The sequence below is a fragment of the Camelus dromedarius genome, chromosome 1 (assembly GCF_036321535.1).
Source record: "Camelus dromedarius isolate mCamDro1 chromosome 1, mCamDro1.pat, whole genome shotgun sequence".
Taxonomy (NCBI): domain Eukaryota; kingdom Metazoa; phylum Chordata; class Mammalia; order Artiodactyla; family Camelidae; genus Camelus; species Camelus dromedarius.
The window spans coordinates 16,889,661-16,909,765 of NC_087436.1; the positions used below are offsets into that span (position 1 = coordinate 16,889,661).

General features: G+C 34.4%; 1 protein-coding gene across 1 annotated transcript in view; it reads left to right on the forward strand.

The window, feature by feature from the left end:
• The window catches only part of IQCM (IQ motif containing M), a 280,897-nt gene that overhangs the window by 67,299 nt on the left and 193,493 nt on the right, over positions 1-20,105 (forward strand). The window contains exon 6 of the mRNA XM_064479062.1: positions 19,979-20,091. Within this exon, the coding sequence (XP_064335132.1) occupies positions 19,979-20,091 (113 nt within the window). The remainder of the gene's footprint in view (positions 1-19,978; positions 20,092-20,105) is intronic.

Sequence of the window (20,105 nt, forward strand, 5' to 3'; positions counted from 1 at the left end):
TTTTCATTTTTATCATTATTTTTGGACTATTTACAAGAGAAGAAGGGGCAGACTGTATTTTCCCTCCAAAACTTACAAATGAGGAGGCATGATAATATTTTGAGTAACTGAAGCAAATACTGAGAAGAAAGCTTCCTTGAAAGATTTACAGTTCATACATCAATGTTTAACACAAAGCTTATTCTTACCTATCTGTACTTTTATGTTAAATGATAATCGTGTAGTTTCTTCAAAAGTTGCTAAGATGTAAAGTGAAAAATAACATTTTAATAGGGTGCATTAGTTTGTTACAGCTACTGTAACAAATTGCCACAAACTGAGTGGTTTAAAACAACAGAAATGTATTCTCTTACAGTTCTGGAGGCTAGAAGTCCAAAACCCAAGCGTTGTCAGGGCCATGGTCCCTCTGAAGCCCCTTCGGGGGATCCTTTCTTGTCTGTTCCAGCTTCTAATAGTGCCAGGCATTACTTGGCTTATGGCAATGTACCTCCAATCTGTGCTTCTGACTTTACATAGCCCTCTTGTTTATCTGTCTCTCCTCTTATAGGGACATGCATCATTGGATTAAGGGCTCACCCTACTATAGTATGACATCATCTTCATTTAACTAATTATATCTGCAATGACTGTGTTTCCAAAGAGATGATATTCTGAGGTACTGGAGGTTGACTTCAACATCTCTTTTTAGGAGGAAACAATTTAACCCATAACATATAGTGTAGTATCTTTTGGTAGAGACTGGATTAGCTGATTATTCTAACTCACAATTCATTTTTTAACAGGTAAATAATATTTTTGTGAAACATCTCAAGTTTTTTAGAAACACATTGTGCTTTTTATAACAGCTGTATTGAACCATTGAGACATACTGATTTCCTTATTTTAATACTATGTTTAAATTTGTATCTTTTTTTGAATTGGGAAAAAGGTGTTTGGAGACCTGCCAGTGATTATTATCTCAGGATATAGAAATATAGTCCAGCATTGCTTAGTTATTTACTTATGGACAGGTAAATACTTATGTAAGACTATAAAAAGTGTTATCTTTTAGCCAAGGAAACGTAAACATTGGAATAGTCTCTTGTTTTAGTTTGTGAGTAACAAAATCTATCCAACTCTGGCTTAAATAATTTGATAATTCTAATGAGGTATTTATTTAGTTAATGGAGAGAAGTGTTATTTGGGTGAATCATCACTTTTGAAATAATAAAAAAATTAAAAATAAGTAATGTTTTTCAAAAAAAAATCTTAAAAATCACTGAAGAACTAAAAAGACAGTGGGGTCCTCCACATGTCAATTTTTGATCAACTACCTATAGCCAGAGTGAGAAGCAGAATATTGGAGTGGTTAACCTGTTTATGTCATGAAGGCATTGTTATACTGCACACCTGGGAAAAGCAAGCATGTGGGGAAGGAGGACAGAGTCAAGGCTTAAGGCCTGGCAATATTGGAGATTTTTATAAAAGAGCCTCCCCATGTTAACCCAAGGTAAGAGCAATCTAGAATGTATCCCATTCCTTCTGCAGCCAGTGCAGGACTTTATGAAACTGTGAAAAAAGAAATTCCCAGAGGAGTTGTGGCCACATTTCCTTGGCTGCAAGATAACATCTATACAAAGGAAATCTAGGAGAGTCCAGACCACACCCACCAGATAGTTACAGATCTAAAAGACCGACAGTACGAAGTGTTGGTGAGGATGTGGAAGGCTGGGGACTCTCACTGGTGTCAAGTAAAGCTTAATTGTAGTGATTCCACTCCTTAGCTCTCAATCTAGAGCAGTGCTTCTCACCCTGGACTGCATAGTATTTGCACAGACTCTAATGTGCAGAGGAATCTTGTTAAAAATGAATATTCTGATTTAGTAGGTCTGAGTTGGGACCTGAGCATCTGCATTCCTGTCAAGCACCCAGATGTTGAGGATTCTGTTAATCCACAGACTTGCGCTAGAAAACATCTAGCACGTGTCCATAGGAGGCGTCTTCAAGAATGTTCATAGCAGTGTACTGTGTAATAACCCCAAACTGGGAACAATTCAGATATCATCCATAGCAATTATTTGTTCATTATTGGAACAAATAGTGGTAAATGCATCCAAGGAAACAGTGTATTTCAAGAAAGTGGACAACTTGTATCTACATGCAGCAACGTGGAATTTTATAAACATGATGTTAAGTACTGAAAGCAAAACACAGGCATATTTTGGTAGATCAAGTTCAAATAAGAAGGTAAAACTAAGGTTAATAGTTTTATTGGTAAATTTATTTTAAAAAAGACAAATATTTATAAAGGGAAGTCAGGGAAGTAGCTAGCTCTTGGGAGAGGGAAAGTACTTTGGGAAGGAAGTCCTCTCGAGAGGTGGCAAATATATTGTTTCTGGTACTAAGTAACCCACTATTTGTTAATATCTGTGCACATAGCATTTTATGTACTTTATGTACGTTACATTTTATGATAATAGATTTTTAAAAGAACAAATTCACCAGGGAAAGCAAGGCTGAGCACCTATTCTGTTAGAAGCTCAGGAGAGGGACATCTTAGGGTAACCAACTGGCTCAGTTTGCCCTGGACTGTGGATGTTGCCAGGATTTGAGATTTTCAGTGCTAAAGTAGAAGCCGTCTTGGGCAAACTGGGATGGTTGCTCACTGTACACCTGGACCACTTTACCACTGCAGAGGCCATTAGGTACAGAGGATAAGTTCTGAACACCTCATCACTTATTGTAAAATTATGCTGTGAAATAGCAGTAAGAAGGTAGAATCTTTAAACTGCTGTTTAAAGCAATAATTGATGGGCTGATCCAATGGAGAGGTTTATTTGGATTTCCTAGTTACAGCAGCTAGGAAAATGCCACAGTGTTAAACAATTTGTTAGGTTTCTTGAGAGGTTCCTGACTGCCCAGTCTTGCTCTGCCTGACCAGCCTCTGTGGGTATCATGGGCAACTTCTGGATTTTGACTGGGTTTTCTCACCTACACTTTACTGTCTGGCAAAACAGTGCTCTGGAGTTTAGTCTCAGGGATCTCCAAAGACGATTTGAGTGTCCTGAAAATGTGGGACTCAGAGCCCTCACTCCTCTGAGGGACAGAAACTCTTCCAGCCCATGCTAGACCCACTCTTGCATCCTTGAGTGTCCTGTCACCTGTGAAAATGACCCTGGACTTCCTCTGGTAGAGTTGCTTTGCCTCTGACTGAGCCTTTATAGATAAATCTAGTAAATACTTACCACAAAGTGATGGTGACTTGTCTTTGCTTACTTTTCCCTACTAGACTATGTATTTCTCAAAGCCTGAGGCTATCGTGTTCATCTTGTTCTTAGCACATGCCTGGCACACAGTAAGCATCCATTGTTTAGCTGCATCTAGTAACTATGAAAGAAATACCTGCTGAGGTTGAAGGCGACAAAGCAATGTATTGAACTGAAATATTAAGTGTAACAATTAGTTTGGCTCTGATGAAAATCATGCTATGTTATCATCCTACGAGTAGTGAGTATTGCTGGCCTGATAGAGTGTAGCTGTGCTAAATAACACTTTTGATTTGGAAAAAAAGTTTTAAAAAAGAAAAAAAAAGTTTGAAAAAAAGGTAAGCATTATTCTATAGGCTACCGATTCATATTGAATATATCTGTCTTAGGACATACACCCCTCTCGAGCAGGTACTGTATTATGTATGAATTCTGCTATATAACTAGCATATTTATTATTCCTAATTAAAAAATACTTGCTATGTTTTCTCTAATACATATGGCAAAGGGTGATAAAAATTTTATGGACCAGAAGACATGTTTGGGTCCCTCAATATAGTTTTGAATCTCTAAGTCTGAGGAGAGCTATTCATTATTGTGTCCTAACTCACAGGGAAGCCAAAGTCAGTCATTCTTCAAATTTAATATCCTGGAACAATATTCTAGTGTTCTAAAATGTACTTTAAACCAATGAGAATCTCTGTTGTATTTGGATGATTGCGCTTTGAAGGAGCCCCAAATTTTCTTGTGCAGTCCTTGAGATGGGTTTATAGTTTAGATAGATGAAGGCAGTAACTGTTGAGGTCACAGAGTATCCCTTCTTTGCTAAAGGGGTAAAAGAATGCTTTTTGTCATTCCTGACTGCTTTGCAAAAGGTAAAATATTTCAGTGTTTTTAACTTGAAACTAATTTATAGCAAGTATTCAAAGAATCTATTCGATTACACACCAATGGATATGAAAATGGCTTTCCTATTTTATGGCCCTTTATTTTTATCAGTTTGTGCTAAGATATGTCCACTGGGAAATACAGTGTATATAAGGGATGTTTCTTTCAAGCATTTCATGCATATGAATCTTTTAAACATGAGGTAGTGAAACTATGCTGGCAAAATATGCTTAAAATACACTATGCTTAAAAACAAATAAAAGCCAAGGTGGTTTGACCTGAAGGTTTACTGGGGCTTAGCAGTTCTTCAAAGTGCTACTTATTAAATGTCATAATAATTACTTGTATCATCAGTTCCATAAAGCAAATCTCTGTCAGAGCATTTTCTGAAAGTTGTTTCCCCCACCCCCTTCATTATCTGTTTGGGATATTTCTTGTTGAATATACACACTGAACATTTAACTTTGTCCACAGACAACCAAAATCGTGATGTTGATTCATTTACTTACAGTGACTTTGGAACTAATTTTAGAATACAAAAAGCTAGATTTTATTCTTTTAACTTGCCTTTTTTAAAAGGCAATTTTCCAACTAGATTTATATCCCCCGTTTTATGCCTAAAGTAGTTTCTCTGGCATAAGTTTTAAAAATTGAAATTAATAATTCATGACCATAGTAAATTATATGTATGTCATAGTATATTTTGCAAGCTTATCTGACTTGGAATAGAAGGCTAACGCATGGAAATAAGGACAATTGAATGTTAGAAAGTTTTCTTTTTCTGGGTTTCTAATTTTTGGCTTAAATTCCTCTGTGGGACAAAATTGTTTTGGAAATGTAGTGAAAAAATATTTAATTGCCTGATGCATTTTCTGTTGTTGTGTTTAAAAAAGATACCATTTATTTACCACTTTACAAAAAAAGAAAACAGACTTTTAAAAGGATTCTTAAGCTTTTCATGATCTTAATTGCTCCCAATCATTTTCATCTAATTGTATGTGAGTGAAACTGTTTTTCCACAATTAATCTGTAGAACATGAATTTTTAAAATGGCGTTTATAATTTTATAATTGTTAGTGTTTCTGAAATAATGCATAATTAAAAATAGATGGAATTTTGTGTGTGATTATAGTAACATGAGTCTCAAAATAATTTTGTTAGAGTTAATAAATTGATGCAGAGGAGAATAAGTAAAATGGCTAAATAAAATTAGTTTTTTATGTTATTCTTTTTAGTTATAATTCTTATTTTGGTATTATTTTGTTTTGTCAGAGTTGGGATTTTAAGCATCAGTGAAAATGAGAACAAATATTTTCTGAAGGGTCCATCAAAGATGTTAATCTGGTTGTTAAAAAACTTTTACTGTATTCTTGGCTCCATTAAAATTGCTTTTGTATCTCAAGATTGGCCTCAAAATGAAAAAACAAAGTTGGATAAAAAGGATAATTTATTCAGGAACAGTGAGGATCTTAACCAAAGAAAAAACTTAAATGGAGATGTATAGAGGTGGAAAATGTGGTTAGAATTTAAGGAATCAAAGAGGAAAATAGTTAAACAGGAATTTCAAGCATGATAAAGAAGAAGAGTATAAGAAGAGAAAACCATAATTTTGTCTTATTTATAATGAGGGAGGGAATCCCTCTATTTTTCATGTTGGATATGAGAATCAGATGAGACTGTTTATGTAAAAGTTAACTGTAAATTGTGAAGTATTAAACTTTGATTACTAATTTTAGAATGGAGAATTAATGCTCAAATCAGTAAATACTGCATAAGTTCTAAAGTTAAAAAAGTCTCATACTAATAGATTTGAAATATCTACAAGAATTCTGATCGTCCTCAACAGAAAACCACCTGAATGCAACATTTGGAAAATTATTTTTAAATTTAGTTCATTTTCCATGAGAGAACAGGAGCTTGGTCCCAGGAAAACTACTTGGCAATTTAGATTTTGAAATGCTCTCAATTGTTTTGTGAATTATTTGTTCTCAACTTCAAATAGAGAGTACCTTTAAGATATTTGCGAGGAGTTTTTTTTTTTTTTTAATTGAAGTATAGTCAGTTACAATGTATCAATTTCTGGTGTACAGCACAATGTCCCAGTCATACATATACATACATATATTCATTTTTATATTCTTTTTCATTAAAGGTTATTACAAGATACTGAATATAGTTCCCTGTGCTATACAGAAGAAACTTGGGTTTTTTTTTTTACATCTATTTTTATATATAGTGGCCAACATTTGCAAATCTCAAACTCCCAAATTTATCCCTTCCCACCCTCTTTCCCCTGGTAACCATAAGATTGTTTACTATGTCTGCAAGTCTATTTCTGTTTTGTAGATGAATTCATTAGTGTCCTTTTTCTTTCTTTATTTTTTAGGTTACACAATGAATAATAGATGGTATTTTTCTTTCTCTTTCTGGCTTACTTCACTTAGTATGAGGAGATTTTTAACCTTTTAGGACTATAATTCAAATTTGATTTGACACCATAACAATAATATGTCACTTGTGTGGAGATAATAATAGAAGATACATAAAATATTTAAATTATTTTTTATTGAAATATAATTTACAGTAGTGAAATGCTCATATCTCAAATGTACCATTCATCCAGTTTTGAGAAACAGATATCAAGACACAGCATTACTATCAGTTCAGGAATTTCCTGTCTACCACTTCCCAGTCAATCTACCCCTTCCCTGCTCTCCACCTCTAGAAGTAAGCACTGATCTGATTTCTATCATCATAGTTTAGTTTTGGCAATTTAGGAATTTCATATAAGTGAAATCATATATTATGTATGTGTTCTTGTCTTACTTGTTTCATTTAGCAAAATGTTTTTGAGATTTATCCATGTTGTTGCGTATATCAGTAGTGTATTCTTTTTACTGCTGAGTAGTAGTCAATTGTTTGACAGTACCACAGGGTATCTATCTGTTCTCCTGCTAATCTGAATTGTTTCCAGTTTTTAATTGTTATAAATAAAGCTGAGAGATAGATATATTTCTCTCTCTTTCTCTGTATGTAATTTTTAAAAAATGAGTCTCTCTCCCACTCCTATGCCTCATACATGAAGAGATTTATTTTAAGGAATTAGTTTATGCAATTGTAGAGGCTAGCAAGTCCAAAATCTGTAGTGTAGGCTGGCAGGTTGGAGACCCAGGGAAGAGTTGGTGTTACATTTCAAGTCTGAAGACAGTTTGCTGGCAGAATTCTCTCTTCTTCAGGGGAGATTAGTCTTTTTCTTAAGAACTTCAACTGATTGGATAAGGCTTACCCACATTATAGATAGAGGGCAGTCTGCTTTACTCAAAGTAGATTTAAATGTTAATATCTTCTAAAAATACCTTTTTCAGTAACATCCAGGTATGTTTGACTAAATATATGGGCAGTGTGTCCTAGACAAGTCAACACATTAAAATCAACAGGTGGGCACCATGGCATAGGCAAATGAGGGGAGATGGACTTCAACACTTTTCTAGCTTAAGGCAAGTACAGCACTTTAACTAGGGGCAAAATTCATACATGGACATAGTAGTTAGTAAAACCTCTAAGATAAATTAAGAAATGAACCTAATTTTGTCCTCACTTATTCTTAAAGTTTCTGCTGAAGTGATGCATATTATGTTTCTCAAAAGAACCAAATTTTGTTGAACTTGATCTTTTGATGTGTAGGAGTAAGAAGACAGAGCATCTGTGAAATATTTTATTAGTACAATCAATTTTCATTTATTAGTAATAAAGGAAATGGAGTCCACATGGCTACTGAGCTTCATAGATATTTAACACATTGATATTCAGAATTTTCATCACCCACTCAGAACTTAAGACTTTCACTTGTGGTTATAACAAGTAGAAACATTGGTTTATGTTTTATCTTTGCTTCCTTTCTGGTGATACTGAAAAGGACAGGTAGAAACTCACTAATCCTTAAAACTAATAATTGTAAATGTTGATCATAAGAAATAGAAAGTCCTTGTCATTAGCTTATTTCACTAGTCTTGTTTGTTATATTTATGTATGATACTTGCTGTAGCTTTATAGACTTGGGCTTTGTGAATCACTCTGTATTTACATAAATTTTTAATTTAATTTTCTACAATACTCTGCCTGCAATTTAGTTTTAAGTTTTCACTAATTATATATGGTATGGACCTTGTGAGGTGACACACAAGCTCGATACTAGCTATGACTAGGAGAGTAGGAAAGAGTAGAGTGAAACATTTGAAATAAACATACAACATAAGCAAGGCTGAAATGCTGTTCTGATTGTCTTGTTTTCTGTCACCAGAATCTTTTTTCTTCTATTGAATGCGTTGCTTTAATCAGTTTTTAGTAAAGATGATATATTGATGAACTTCAGTCTTCTGACAAGCCAATCATCAGAGACAGATGGAAAAAACTAAAAATTACAATCTTTCTTAGGGGATTAGATTCTTGTTTTTATTTTCTAAAAAGACTAGCGCATTCCAGAATTTGAAAAATAATTCTAGCTCATGCATAACCTGTGAATAAATAAAATACTGAAGATTTGTGACAAAATACTTTGTAGATAGTTTTTGTTTTCTAAAGCTTAATCATCCTTTCATATTACAGAAAAATATGTTTTCATTATAGAACTTCTGGAAAGTCAGATATTCAGGTCACATTCCTTATAACTGGAAGGAAGAGGCATGTGCATATTTCCTTTAGTGATGGAACATATATCTGAAGGCATTGTGGAAAATCATCCCCTTAGCCCCATGGTTATTCTAGGTTCCATATTTCCAGACACTGGGACTATCAACCTGTTTCAAAGAGAAGTAGAGAAGTTGCTTAATCTCTCAGCTAATAACCTGCTTCTGTTCATTCACTTAACATTAAACTGTTAAAGACTTGATTGTGTAAGATTGTTTCCATGTAAAATTATAGAGACCAAAGTAGGCAGAGTTTGAGCCAAACATGTTCAGTGTACTTACCCTCTTTTGTCCAACTTACGTGTTTGTTTCAGGCTCAAGGACTACTTCCTAATGCAGTCCTTCTAGAGCTCAGGCAGCAAGTCTGGTGGTTTCATTAATAAACTATGGGTTAGGTCCTGGGGCAGCCTGTATGAGGAAAATACAATTAGGATAGTTTTCCTCAAAGGGTGGCTGGATGTGAGTCAAATACTAGGAATTTATGAACCCCACACTCAATAACAAAAGAAAAGAGGAGAATACAGACAAAAATCTGGTCAAATCAAGCCAGAAGCTATCACTTTAAGCATTTTGGCACATTTTTGCTTAGTCCTTTTGTTTACGGATTTTCTGTTCATAATGAAAAGCAATAAAGTATATATATATGTAATATTTTCAGTTTTCTGTATAATGTAAACAACTTCACAGGCAAAATTTTTGTTATCAAAAACAATCCAAGTTTGTATATTCTATAATTTACTTAACTAATCTCCATTACTGGACGTTTATGTTATTTCCATTTTTATTATTGTGTTGGGGGTCCCAAAATCACCCCCAATTAAAATGATCTTCTAGGAGGACTCATGGGACTCAGCATATAGTCATATCCACAGCTAAGTTTCATTGTAGTGAGTGAAGTCCAGAGGAAACCAGGAGCAAGCAAGCTTCCAAGAGTCCTATTCCTGTGGACTCACATGAATGCACTTAATTCCACCAGCAATGAGACATGACAGGTGTGAAGGGTTGGACACCAGGGAAACTCATTAGAGACTCAGCACGCAGGGTTCTTACTGGAACATGGTTACATAGGCACCCTCTGCCCAGCATGTACCAACATTCCAGATTTCCAAAAGGAAAGCAGACATTCTGCATAAACCATATTGTTTGCACAGTTTAGACACAGTGAGATATCCTTATCTTTTAGGCAAAGTTTTACGTCAAGGTAGGGAACTGTTTACCTTCCAAGTACTCAGATGCCAACTGAGGGTCAACCTTGCAAGCATGTTTTTCTAAGAATAGCACTCTCAAGTTTGCTATGCTAACTCTTCTGCACAATTATTATAAATAATGCTATAATACACATGTTTATTAATCTTTTGGCATATTTCAGATTATTTCCTTATGAAAGATTTCTAGAAATTGATATTACATCAAAAATACTAGCTTTAAAAGAATTCTCTTACTGATAAACTACTTTCCCAGAAGTCTTTTCAAATTTTCATTTCCACCAAGCATGTATGAGTGTGGCCACCAAAATCTTGACTGAAATAAGTAACCATATGGTCCAAACATCAATACATAAGAAATCTGGAAAAATTAATTTAAAAAATTTTTGAGTTATGTGAGTCGAACAAAAGACTAGTTAACCATTGCTTCCATTTGCAGAGGAGCGGGGACACTAAGAACACTCCCATTACATTATCATCCATTATGCACTTTTATCCTGCACCTCTGTCTTTTTTTTTTTTTTTTTTTTGCCTAGAAACCTGTGACATCACTGTCGTCTGTAAAACACACATCATCTAGTTCATTTTAACATTAATTCCTTTTAAACTATTAGCACATATTCTGTACCAGGCATTATGGTTGTATGGAAGATAAAACAGTGCACTGGGCACAGTTCCTGCCCTCCTGGCATTTGCAGTGTGATGCCAGCATGAGCTGTACTTGTCAGAGTGCTTTTTGGCAAAGATGAAAGGTGAGCTGCCATCAACAGGTGCTTTCAGATCACCTATTCAGATAGCTGCCCCTGCTTTGTAGAAGTAAATCTGACAGACCTGGTACCTGGGCCCCTGCTTTAGTAAATCAAGAGTCTTTCATTCCTAAGCCTGAGACCAAAGTTTTCCAAAGCTACTAGGACACAGCGGATTGTCTCTTACTTGTGGGAGGAGAATAAGAGTTTTGACTATAAAGATGTCATCGTTCCCCCACCTCATGTCATGCTGCTCCCAAAATATATTGTGATCATTGAGGGCAAATTTGAAGGAAAGATTTATTTTTGTTGCATGTTTATTAAAAGAAGTTTTAAAACAAATTGTATTTTCTCTTTTATAAGTACAAAATGTCCTTGCTAGGAAAAAAGAAGTAAAATTTAGTCTGAATCTAATGCCTACCAAAAGGTAAACCATCTCTAAAATTCTATGATGCTCTCTCTGGACTTTGCTTTTGTTCATAGTTTTTTACATAATTTTTGCTTATTTTTACCTCAAATTTTAGGCCTTATTTTGAATGCTTTTTTTCCCTAAAATTGCCATTAGTTATAACAAATTGTAGAAAATTTGAAAAATACAGAACATTATCACAAAAAACAACAATCCTTTAGTATTCCACCACCCAGAGATACTACTGTTAAATACTGGTATATTTCCTATAATCTGTTTTCCAGGTATATTTTCCCCCATAATTAAACAATGGAGCACTGTAAGAACACTGAGTGTTTTCCTGTGATATAAAGAGGAACTTTGTGAGGGGCAATGTCATGACTCAGGTGATTCAATTTGAACTTTTAAAAGGAGAGAAATCATTATTTAAGTTCTGTAAAGCTGAAAATAGCCATTGTATTGTTCTTTGTTATTTCTTGTTAACTAGGTCTCTGGGTACATGTTCCAAACGTTTAGCCATTGTAAGTGCATAAGAGAACAACATTGGTTATTGGTTAGAGAGCAAGATTCCATTTGAAAGAAAGAACATTTCATTTGAACTGTGAGTTCAAGTTTATATCCTAGGAAACAAATTGTTTGGTTCCTGGGAAAGTAGAATAAACAGAAAAGAATCTATGAGGCAAAGCCTGGCAGGATCAAGCTTTACGTCAGAGCTACAACATCCAGGTACTCCAAGTGATCTACTGGAACTGAACATACTGGCTATGGGAAGAACTACTGGTACTCTTATACCATGATTTCTAAATTCTTTTATCCTTGACTTGGATTCATGTCTTGGTCTTCAGATAAGTGTGTGTATGTTTCTTTACTTAAACAAAAATGCGTATGTTTCTATGCAGATTTTTAGGACATTGGTATATTTGAGAATGACTTTTTTTTCCTATCCTTTATACATTGAGAAAATTTGGTTATAAAATTTCTGTTTCACAACTTTTCTTTTTTCCTGGAAACTCTGTTGGTAGTATTCTATGATGTATAGGTTCTTTTGCTGTTTCACAGAAGAAATTTGGCAAACAACCTATGTTTTGCACATTTGATATTTTTTTCTTTCTAAATATATATCAACTTTTCTTTATTCTTACAATTTAAATTTTCTTTATTCCTTTAATTTTGCAGGATGTACTTGCGTACAGATCCCTTTTAATTAACTTTCTCTGAAATGCAATGAGCCCCAATACTCAGAAGAGTCAAATCTTTTTTTCAGCTCAGGAAATTATTATTCAGTAGTGTGTTTTTTTTTTTTTTTTTATCATTTCTGATTGTTCTGTTTTCATCTTCAGTAAAGTGTATGACTCCTTCTATGGCTATTTATTTTTTGTCCTCTTTAATCTATAATCTTCTGTCTCATAATTGTCATCTTTGGATACTTTTCTTCCTATTCTAGGAATCCTTGCCAAACCCAGTCATTTGATATTCTGTGCTGTCTTTTACACCCCCACTAACTCTGAAGTGCATTTTAATTCTGCCATTACTTGTTTCATTTTTTTTATATTACTTGTGTTTGTAAAAACACTTATTCCATTTTCATTTACCTTACAACTATTGCAATTTTTTAAGGTCTAAAGTTTATTTTTTGTTATTGCTTTTGACCTCTTGTTTAATTGAGGTATAGTTGATTTGCAATATTATAGTAGTTTCAGGTATACAACATAGTGGTTCAATATTTTTATAGATTATACTACATTTAAAGTTACTGTAAAATATTGGCTGTATTCTCTGTGCTGTACAATATATCCTTGTAGCCTATTTATTATATATATAATAGTTGTGCCTCTTAATCCCCTACCCCTATCCTGCCCTCCTTTTCCCTCTTCCCACTGGTAACCACAAGTTTGATCTCTATGTCTGTGAATCTGTTTCTGTTTTGTTATATTCATTCATTTAAAAAAAAGTTAGTTTCCACATATAAGAAATAATGTACAGTATTTGTATTTCTTGATCTGACGTATTTCATTAAGCATAATACCCTCTAGGTCCATCCACATTGTTGCAAATGGCAGCATTTCATTCTTCAATATGGCTGAGTAGTATTCTGTATATATGTGGAATATATATATCCATTCATCTATTGTTGGACACTTAGGTTGCTTCTATATCTTGGCTATTGTAAATAATGCTACTATGAACTCTGAAGTGCATGTATCTTTCCAAATTAGTGTTTTCTTTTTCTTCAGATATATTTTCTCACACAATATACAAAAATAAACTCAAAATGTACTAAAGATCTAAATATAAGACTAGAAGCCATAAAACTCCTAGAAGAAAACATAGGCAGACCACTCTTTGATATAAATTTTCAAAACACTTTTTTGGACCTGTCTTTTAAGGTAAAGGAAACTAAAGCAAAATAAACAAATGGGACCTAATTAAACTTAAAAAAACTTTTGCACAGCAAAGGAAACCATGGACAAATGGAAAAGCCAACCAAGTGGGAGAAAACATTTTGCAAATTATATGACTGATAACGGGTTAATATACAAAATATATAAACAACTCATACAACTCAATACCAAAAAAACTGAACAACCAGATTAAAAAATGGGCAGAGGATCTGCATAAACATTTTTCCAAAGAAGATATACAGATGGCTAGCAGGCCTGTGAATAGATATTCAACATTGCCAATCAACAGAGACACATGCAAATCAAAATCACAATGAAATCAATGAGATATAACCTCACACCTGTTAGAACAGCTGCCATCAAAAAGTCTACAAATAAAGAGTGTTGGTGAGGATGTTGAGAAAAGGGAACTCTGTATACTGTTGATGAGAGTGTAAATTGGTGCAGCCACTATGGAAACAGTATGAAAGTTCTTCAGAAAACTAAAAATATAACTACCATATGACCCAGCAGTTCTACTCCTTGGTGTTATATCCCAAGAAAATGAAAATGCTATTTTTTTTTAATTGAAGTACAGTCAATTACAATGTGTCTATTTCTAGGATATAGCACAATGTCCCAGTCATGCATATACATACATATATTCATTGAAAACCTAATTTGAGAAAATACTTGCACTCCCATGTTTTGGCCTGTATTTTGAAGAGTTGGCTTTTTACAATATATTGAGAATGCCAACACTTTTCTAAAATTTTCTTCTGCTTCAAGTAGAATATTTTACTAGATTTTCAGAATTGTAGACTGCATGAGTTTCCCATGGCTCCTCTTACAATTTGCCAAAATTTACTCCCTTAAACCAATACAAATTTATTATCTTATGGTTATAGAGACAAGAAATCCAAAATTAATTCCACTAGACTAAGTCAGGATGTTCACAGAACTAATTCCTTCTTGGGATTCTAGGGAAGTATCTGTTTCTTTGCCTTTTCTGGCTTCCAAAGTCTGCTTGCATTTCTTGGCTCATGACCTCTTCCTCCAATCATTCTAGTCTCTTGCTTCTCTCATCACATTTCTTTCTCTTCTTTCAGTCAAATCTCCCTCTGTTTCCCTCTTGTAAGGGCACTTGCATGTGGGGTTCACTGAGATAATCCAGGATAATCTTCCCCTCTGGGGATTCTTAATTTAATCACACCTGCAAAGTCCCTCTTGTCATATGAACTAACATGTACAGGTTCTGGAGATTAGGACATGCTATCTTTGGGGCCATTGTTAAGTCTACTGCAGGGACCTTTCCTCTTTGTGTCACAGTCATGTGGGCTTCAAATTCAGAATGACTACTGACCAGTTGTCCAAACTTAGAAAAGTGACTTAATTTGTCTTCTCCTCTGTTAAACTGGGATAAACTCAGCACCCACCTCACAGGGTTATTTTGCAGAATAGATCAGGTAATGTATATTAAGTATTTAGCAATCTAGGTCCTAACTGAATGTTAACTAGCATTGTCACGCTAAAGTAGGCCCCAGTGTGTTTGCTCTTCCTTGAATGAGAAATAAGTCTATGCAAAGTGAATGATTACAGATGGAGAACATGGTAGATTTTTCTCGTCTCTGCTCCATATTCACTTGGGTGTGTCTGTGGTCTTTTCTAGTTCTGCAGTTGATGAGAAGGTGTCAATACCCACTTCTCTCTAATTCCCCGGTAATTGCAGACATCCATCTGAAACAGTTTGGCTCTGCCAAGGTGGGGCCTTTTCTATTCCACTCCTTCATTCGTTACTATTTTTAGCTATTTCAGCACAAGAAAATTACAATCCCCATTATACATTGTTATCAAGACCTGCCTGTCCCCTGCTCTGCACTGTACTCTTCCCTTAAAATAGGACTGTATCAAATCCTGGTAATTACCATCAGGATTACTTCCTTTCTAGTTGTTTTCGTGGAGTTGTGGTGTCCAAATGGATTGTGATCGATGGGGGGGGTCATGGAGAGGCAAATGATCCTTCAAAAGCAGCACCCACATTTTAGAGAAATGGTTTTTGTTCTGTTTTCTTTGTTTATTTTTTCTTAGTATTTATTAAATCTCTTTCTAACAGCTTTCAGATGGGCTAGGGGTGAATTGTCATGTAAAGATCACTGATTGCTTTCCTCTGTTCACTTTCATCATCCTAATCAATGAAAAATGTTTTCTCATCTGCAGATTGATAAATGGTTAAATTTAATTTTTTGTGACCTTGAGATTTTCATCTGTTTTTTAAAATCATGAGAGTATTTCAGTGGGGCTATAAAAGGGGCTGCCTCACAGCTGAAGGTAACAAGCCATATTGAGCCGGAAATCATGATTCTTTTTGGACATTTTTTATTTACTATAAGCTTGGAAGTATCTGCCAAACTTTGTTCAAATACTTGGCAATTCACAAGGATATTATGCAACAGTGATGCCACTGTTCTATTATATTGTATCCTAACCATAATGAAGTCCTCATAAATTTTTCTAACTCACGTTAAACTTATCCTGCTGCTTGGTATTTGCTCTGTATCTTCAAACAACTGTTTCCATTAGACAGCCAAAAATGAAAGATTAAAACTGTGGCTTATTTGCTGTCTCTCAGTACACACTTCAATAAAAGTGTTAAATAGAACCTAGTACAAAAGGACTTCGTATTTCTTAGATGTTTTATAACATAAGATTTGGGAGTCATCTCTATTGCTGATATTTAGTTGATATACATAAGTTAGTTTGATGAATCTATTTTTATTGACTCCTTTTGGAAGTGGTTTGTTATAAACAAACGAAAGAAGGTAAATAGTTTAAGTAATTTTAGAATACACATTGTTCATTTTTGACTATAAATTAACAATATAAATTGATTTAAATGGACATTTCAGTCATTGATTCTAAAATTTAAACTAATGTAAGAGGTGGAATTCAGCTGCCCAAGCAAGCTTTTGGGGTTTGATTATTCAAGTGATTAAGATGCTATTTGTCAACTCTAGTTTACCACCCCTTTTAATTATATAGATAATCAAACTAAGAACTGCTAATTCTGTCTCCTAACTATTAATTGATTGTAATTACCTACAGATTAAAACTGCATGTGCAATTAACTCAAAGAATTAATTGATACAAGGGAATTGATAAAAAGGAAACAGAATGAACTTGGCATAAAAGAGGCTTAGGGACACAGGACCACGGGGCCCAGTGATGTCCTGGGCTCTGTCACGTCCTCATAAAGACACTGTGCTTGCATCTGGACTTCTTTGGCTCTGTTGGAGACAGTTGCATACATTATTTCTTATGAACATTTGATTTCTTGGTAGACTAAAACAGTATGTCTGAAGAGTTTGAATTCCTATTGTCTTTGGGCTTTTTGCTGATATTCAGACAACTTGGACAAATCTATCGGTTTGCAATATGGAGGAAATGTGTCGCTACAAAGACTATAGAAAAGTGGTGAATGTTTTAACTAGCTAGAGATTTTTCCTTCCTTCCTCCTTCTTTCCCTTCTTTCTTTCCTCATTCTCCTGGCAGTATCACCAGATACAATCTTACCAGTTTTCTGTGAGTCATCTAAGTCATTTAACTTTCTAAAATAACTACGCTTATTTGATTTTAGAAATCTCTCTCACCTGTGTAAATAGTAGGGTCACTGTTAACTACAGAAATCTGAATGAAAATGGAAAATGAAATAAAAACTGATATGTATTTAAAAACTATTATCATTTTATACATCAAGATAAACATCAAGAGAGGGAAGATGGTTTGGTGAAAAATATTCGGTCTTGAAAAATCTTAAAATTAAAAACAATACCTTTCTAAAGATTCTCCCAGTTTTTCGGTGTTTATGTCAGTTGCATTGTATGGGGCCTTTTACTCTTAACAGCATGCTGACTGGCCTTTTACTTGATGCTAAATCAATCCAGGAGCATATATTGAACTTGTGCTTGGGGTACAGCATTGTATTTAATATTATGGAGAATACAAAGCAAGTGAAAAACTTTTAAGCCTAGGTAGGGAGATGAGGTATGAAGAAGACAACAACATAACATGAACTAGTGGCATAATAAAGTTTTTCAAAAAGAGTCTAAGTAAGTACTCAGGAAATTCAAGTGCAGGAAGACATTAGTATAGATTTTAACAGTTTTCCAATTTTTCTATGTTCAGAGTTAGCCAGTCCCTCCTTGTTAATGTGATGGGAATATTTTGGTTTCTTTCCAAATTTTGATGTTTCATTTTCCCCAGATTTGTTTAATCTCTGAGTATTTTGTTCTGTTCTGTTGGCTAATAAACTGGGAGTACTGACAAGATTTCTTATTTTTTCACCTATCAATGTACAGCCTTCTCTTGTGCTCCGTCTCTCTCTGTCTCTCACACACACACATACCTAGTATTCAGAATTTTCATTTCTCTCTGGCATTATCTGTGAGGATGTTGGCTCCGGGAAGGGTTTGTGACGATTTAGTCTGATATATGACTTTGGTCTTCTTCAAACTATCAGCTTATAACTTTCTACTGACTTTGTGGGATAAACCAAAATTTGTTGCATGTCACCTTCTGTGCGTGGCTTCCGAGGAGGAGTCGTTAGCATAGATCAGGGTGTGAATGATTACCTTGAGAATTTTAGTGGAGGCTTTACTGCTTCCTGACATGGAAAAGTTATAGCTGTATTTTCTAGTATGATACCTATATACTAGAGAAAACAATGTATGTCCTTCTCAATTACATGAGTCTGTTTTGTGAGTAAACAAGATAAAATATTTGGAATGCTCTGGAATCTCTTGGAAAAATAAGTCATATAGTATTTAGTTTCATTTTGGGTTGGGCTCTTCAGTGATCACAAAGATTCCCTTTCGCCTGTGAGATTTAACCTTGTGAGGCTAATTCTTGTTCATTAGTGTTTACATATCTGCTTTAATCATATTGCTAATAAACCAGAATCACAGAGCAATTCCAAGTAAAATATTTTCCTTGTCCCTGAAGAATTTATAAATTTAAAAAAGGAGATTGGAAAGAGACGCTCAGTTATCTAAAATAGTGAGAATGCTTATTGTAGAAGTTCATTCAGGGAAGTGGGTGGGACAGGGATGGTGCCGATGAGTTGGGAAATGCTTCAAGTTAGTCAAAAAAGCTTCCTAAGAAATTTGTAGGGGCTTCCACATCTTTAATAACTCTTATGCTATCCTTTTATATCCCCCTAGGTTTATAAAAGTCTGCAAATAAAGTATGATGTGTGTGTCCTCTCCTTTGCTGTCCTCTTCTCAGATACTAATATTTTCAGATTCTCTATGATCTCCCCCTTAGTGGCATTTGTTCCATTAAATACATTCACTTATTCACATTGCATTGTGATTGAAATGTGTGACTTATTATGTTGCCTCTTCTAGAGACTTCCTTTTTGATAGAGGGCAGAGACTCTTTGACTGAAATTGAAGAAATATACATAAAATTAAAATGGGGCAGGGCGTGTGTGCATGTATTGATTAGGATGTCCCTGAGATAATATCACTTTTTTATTATTTCATGTGACTACTCTACCTCCCTATATAGAAGACATTTAACTTATGGTCCTGTAAGTAAATTGAAGCAATGAAATGAGAGAATATATTCTTTTCCCTAAATTTATATGAAATTAACTGGCCCGTAGAGGGCTCTATTAAATTGAAGGTTTCAGGAAAGAATATATGTATATGAATAAGTGTTAGAAAGAAAATTGGAAATGTAAAAATAGTTTGATTCATTTGGATGGTAGGATTAAACTGAATTTTTGTAATTTAAAATGCTTAATATTTCTGAGAAATAAGTGGACAAATCAATATAAAATCTTTTCTTCATTAAAAAAAAATTATGCAGAAATCCCACTTAACAACTACCGTGAGACAGAAGAAATACGTGGGCATATGCTGGCTAACCTTTTGCTCTTTCAACCTATTTACCTTAAGTACTTTCAATAATTTAATTTACTTTGCATTGTCAAAACTTGTGCCTTCATAATGATTCTGAATTTTCTGTTAAGCTGTTTATGTGACTGGGAAAGGAGGTTTCTTTTGTTTTTGTAAGTGCTATTCGCAAATATGATTTTGCTTTAAGCTTTCCTTTAAAACGAAGTCAGTCTTCTTGAAGAGAAAAGTCAAAAGAATGAACCTATTAGTTTTCTGATGGGCACACTGTATGCAATAAAAACACGAGAGCTTTACTGTAAGAGGAAGCCCGTTAATTGAAGCCTCTCAATGCAGTGCTATCACTTCTTCATCTCTCTGATTAGATGACAAGATGCAATTTTAATACGGAATAGTGGGGCCATAAAGATGATTTACTTTCCTCTTTGTAACACTAAGCAGTGTGATCAGTGTGTACTTTCCCTGGATAAATATTCTTTTAACCTACATTGATATTTCTAACAGACAGAGCATTGTATGATTGGAGAGGAGTTGTGTCAAAAAGGTTTTCCTGTTTGGCTCGTGACTCCAGTTGGCCTACTTTCTCTGAATCATCAGTGTTTCAGGATTATTATACTGTAAGTATTTGTAA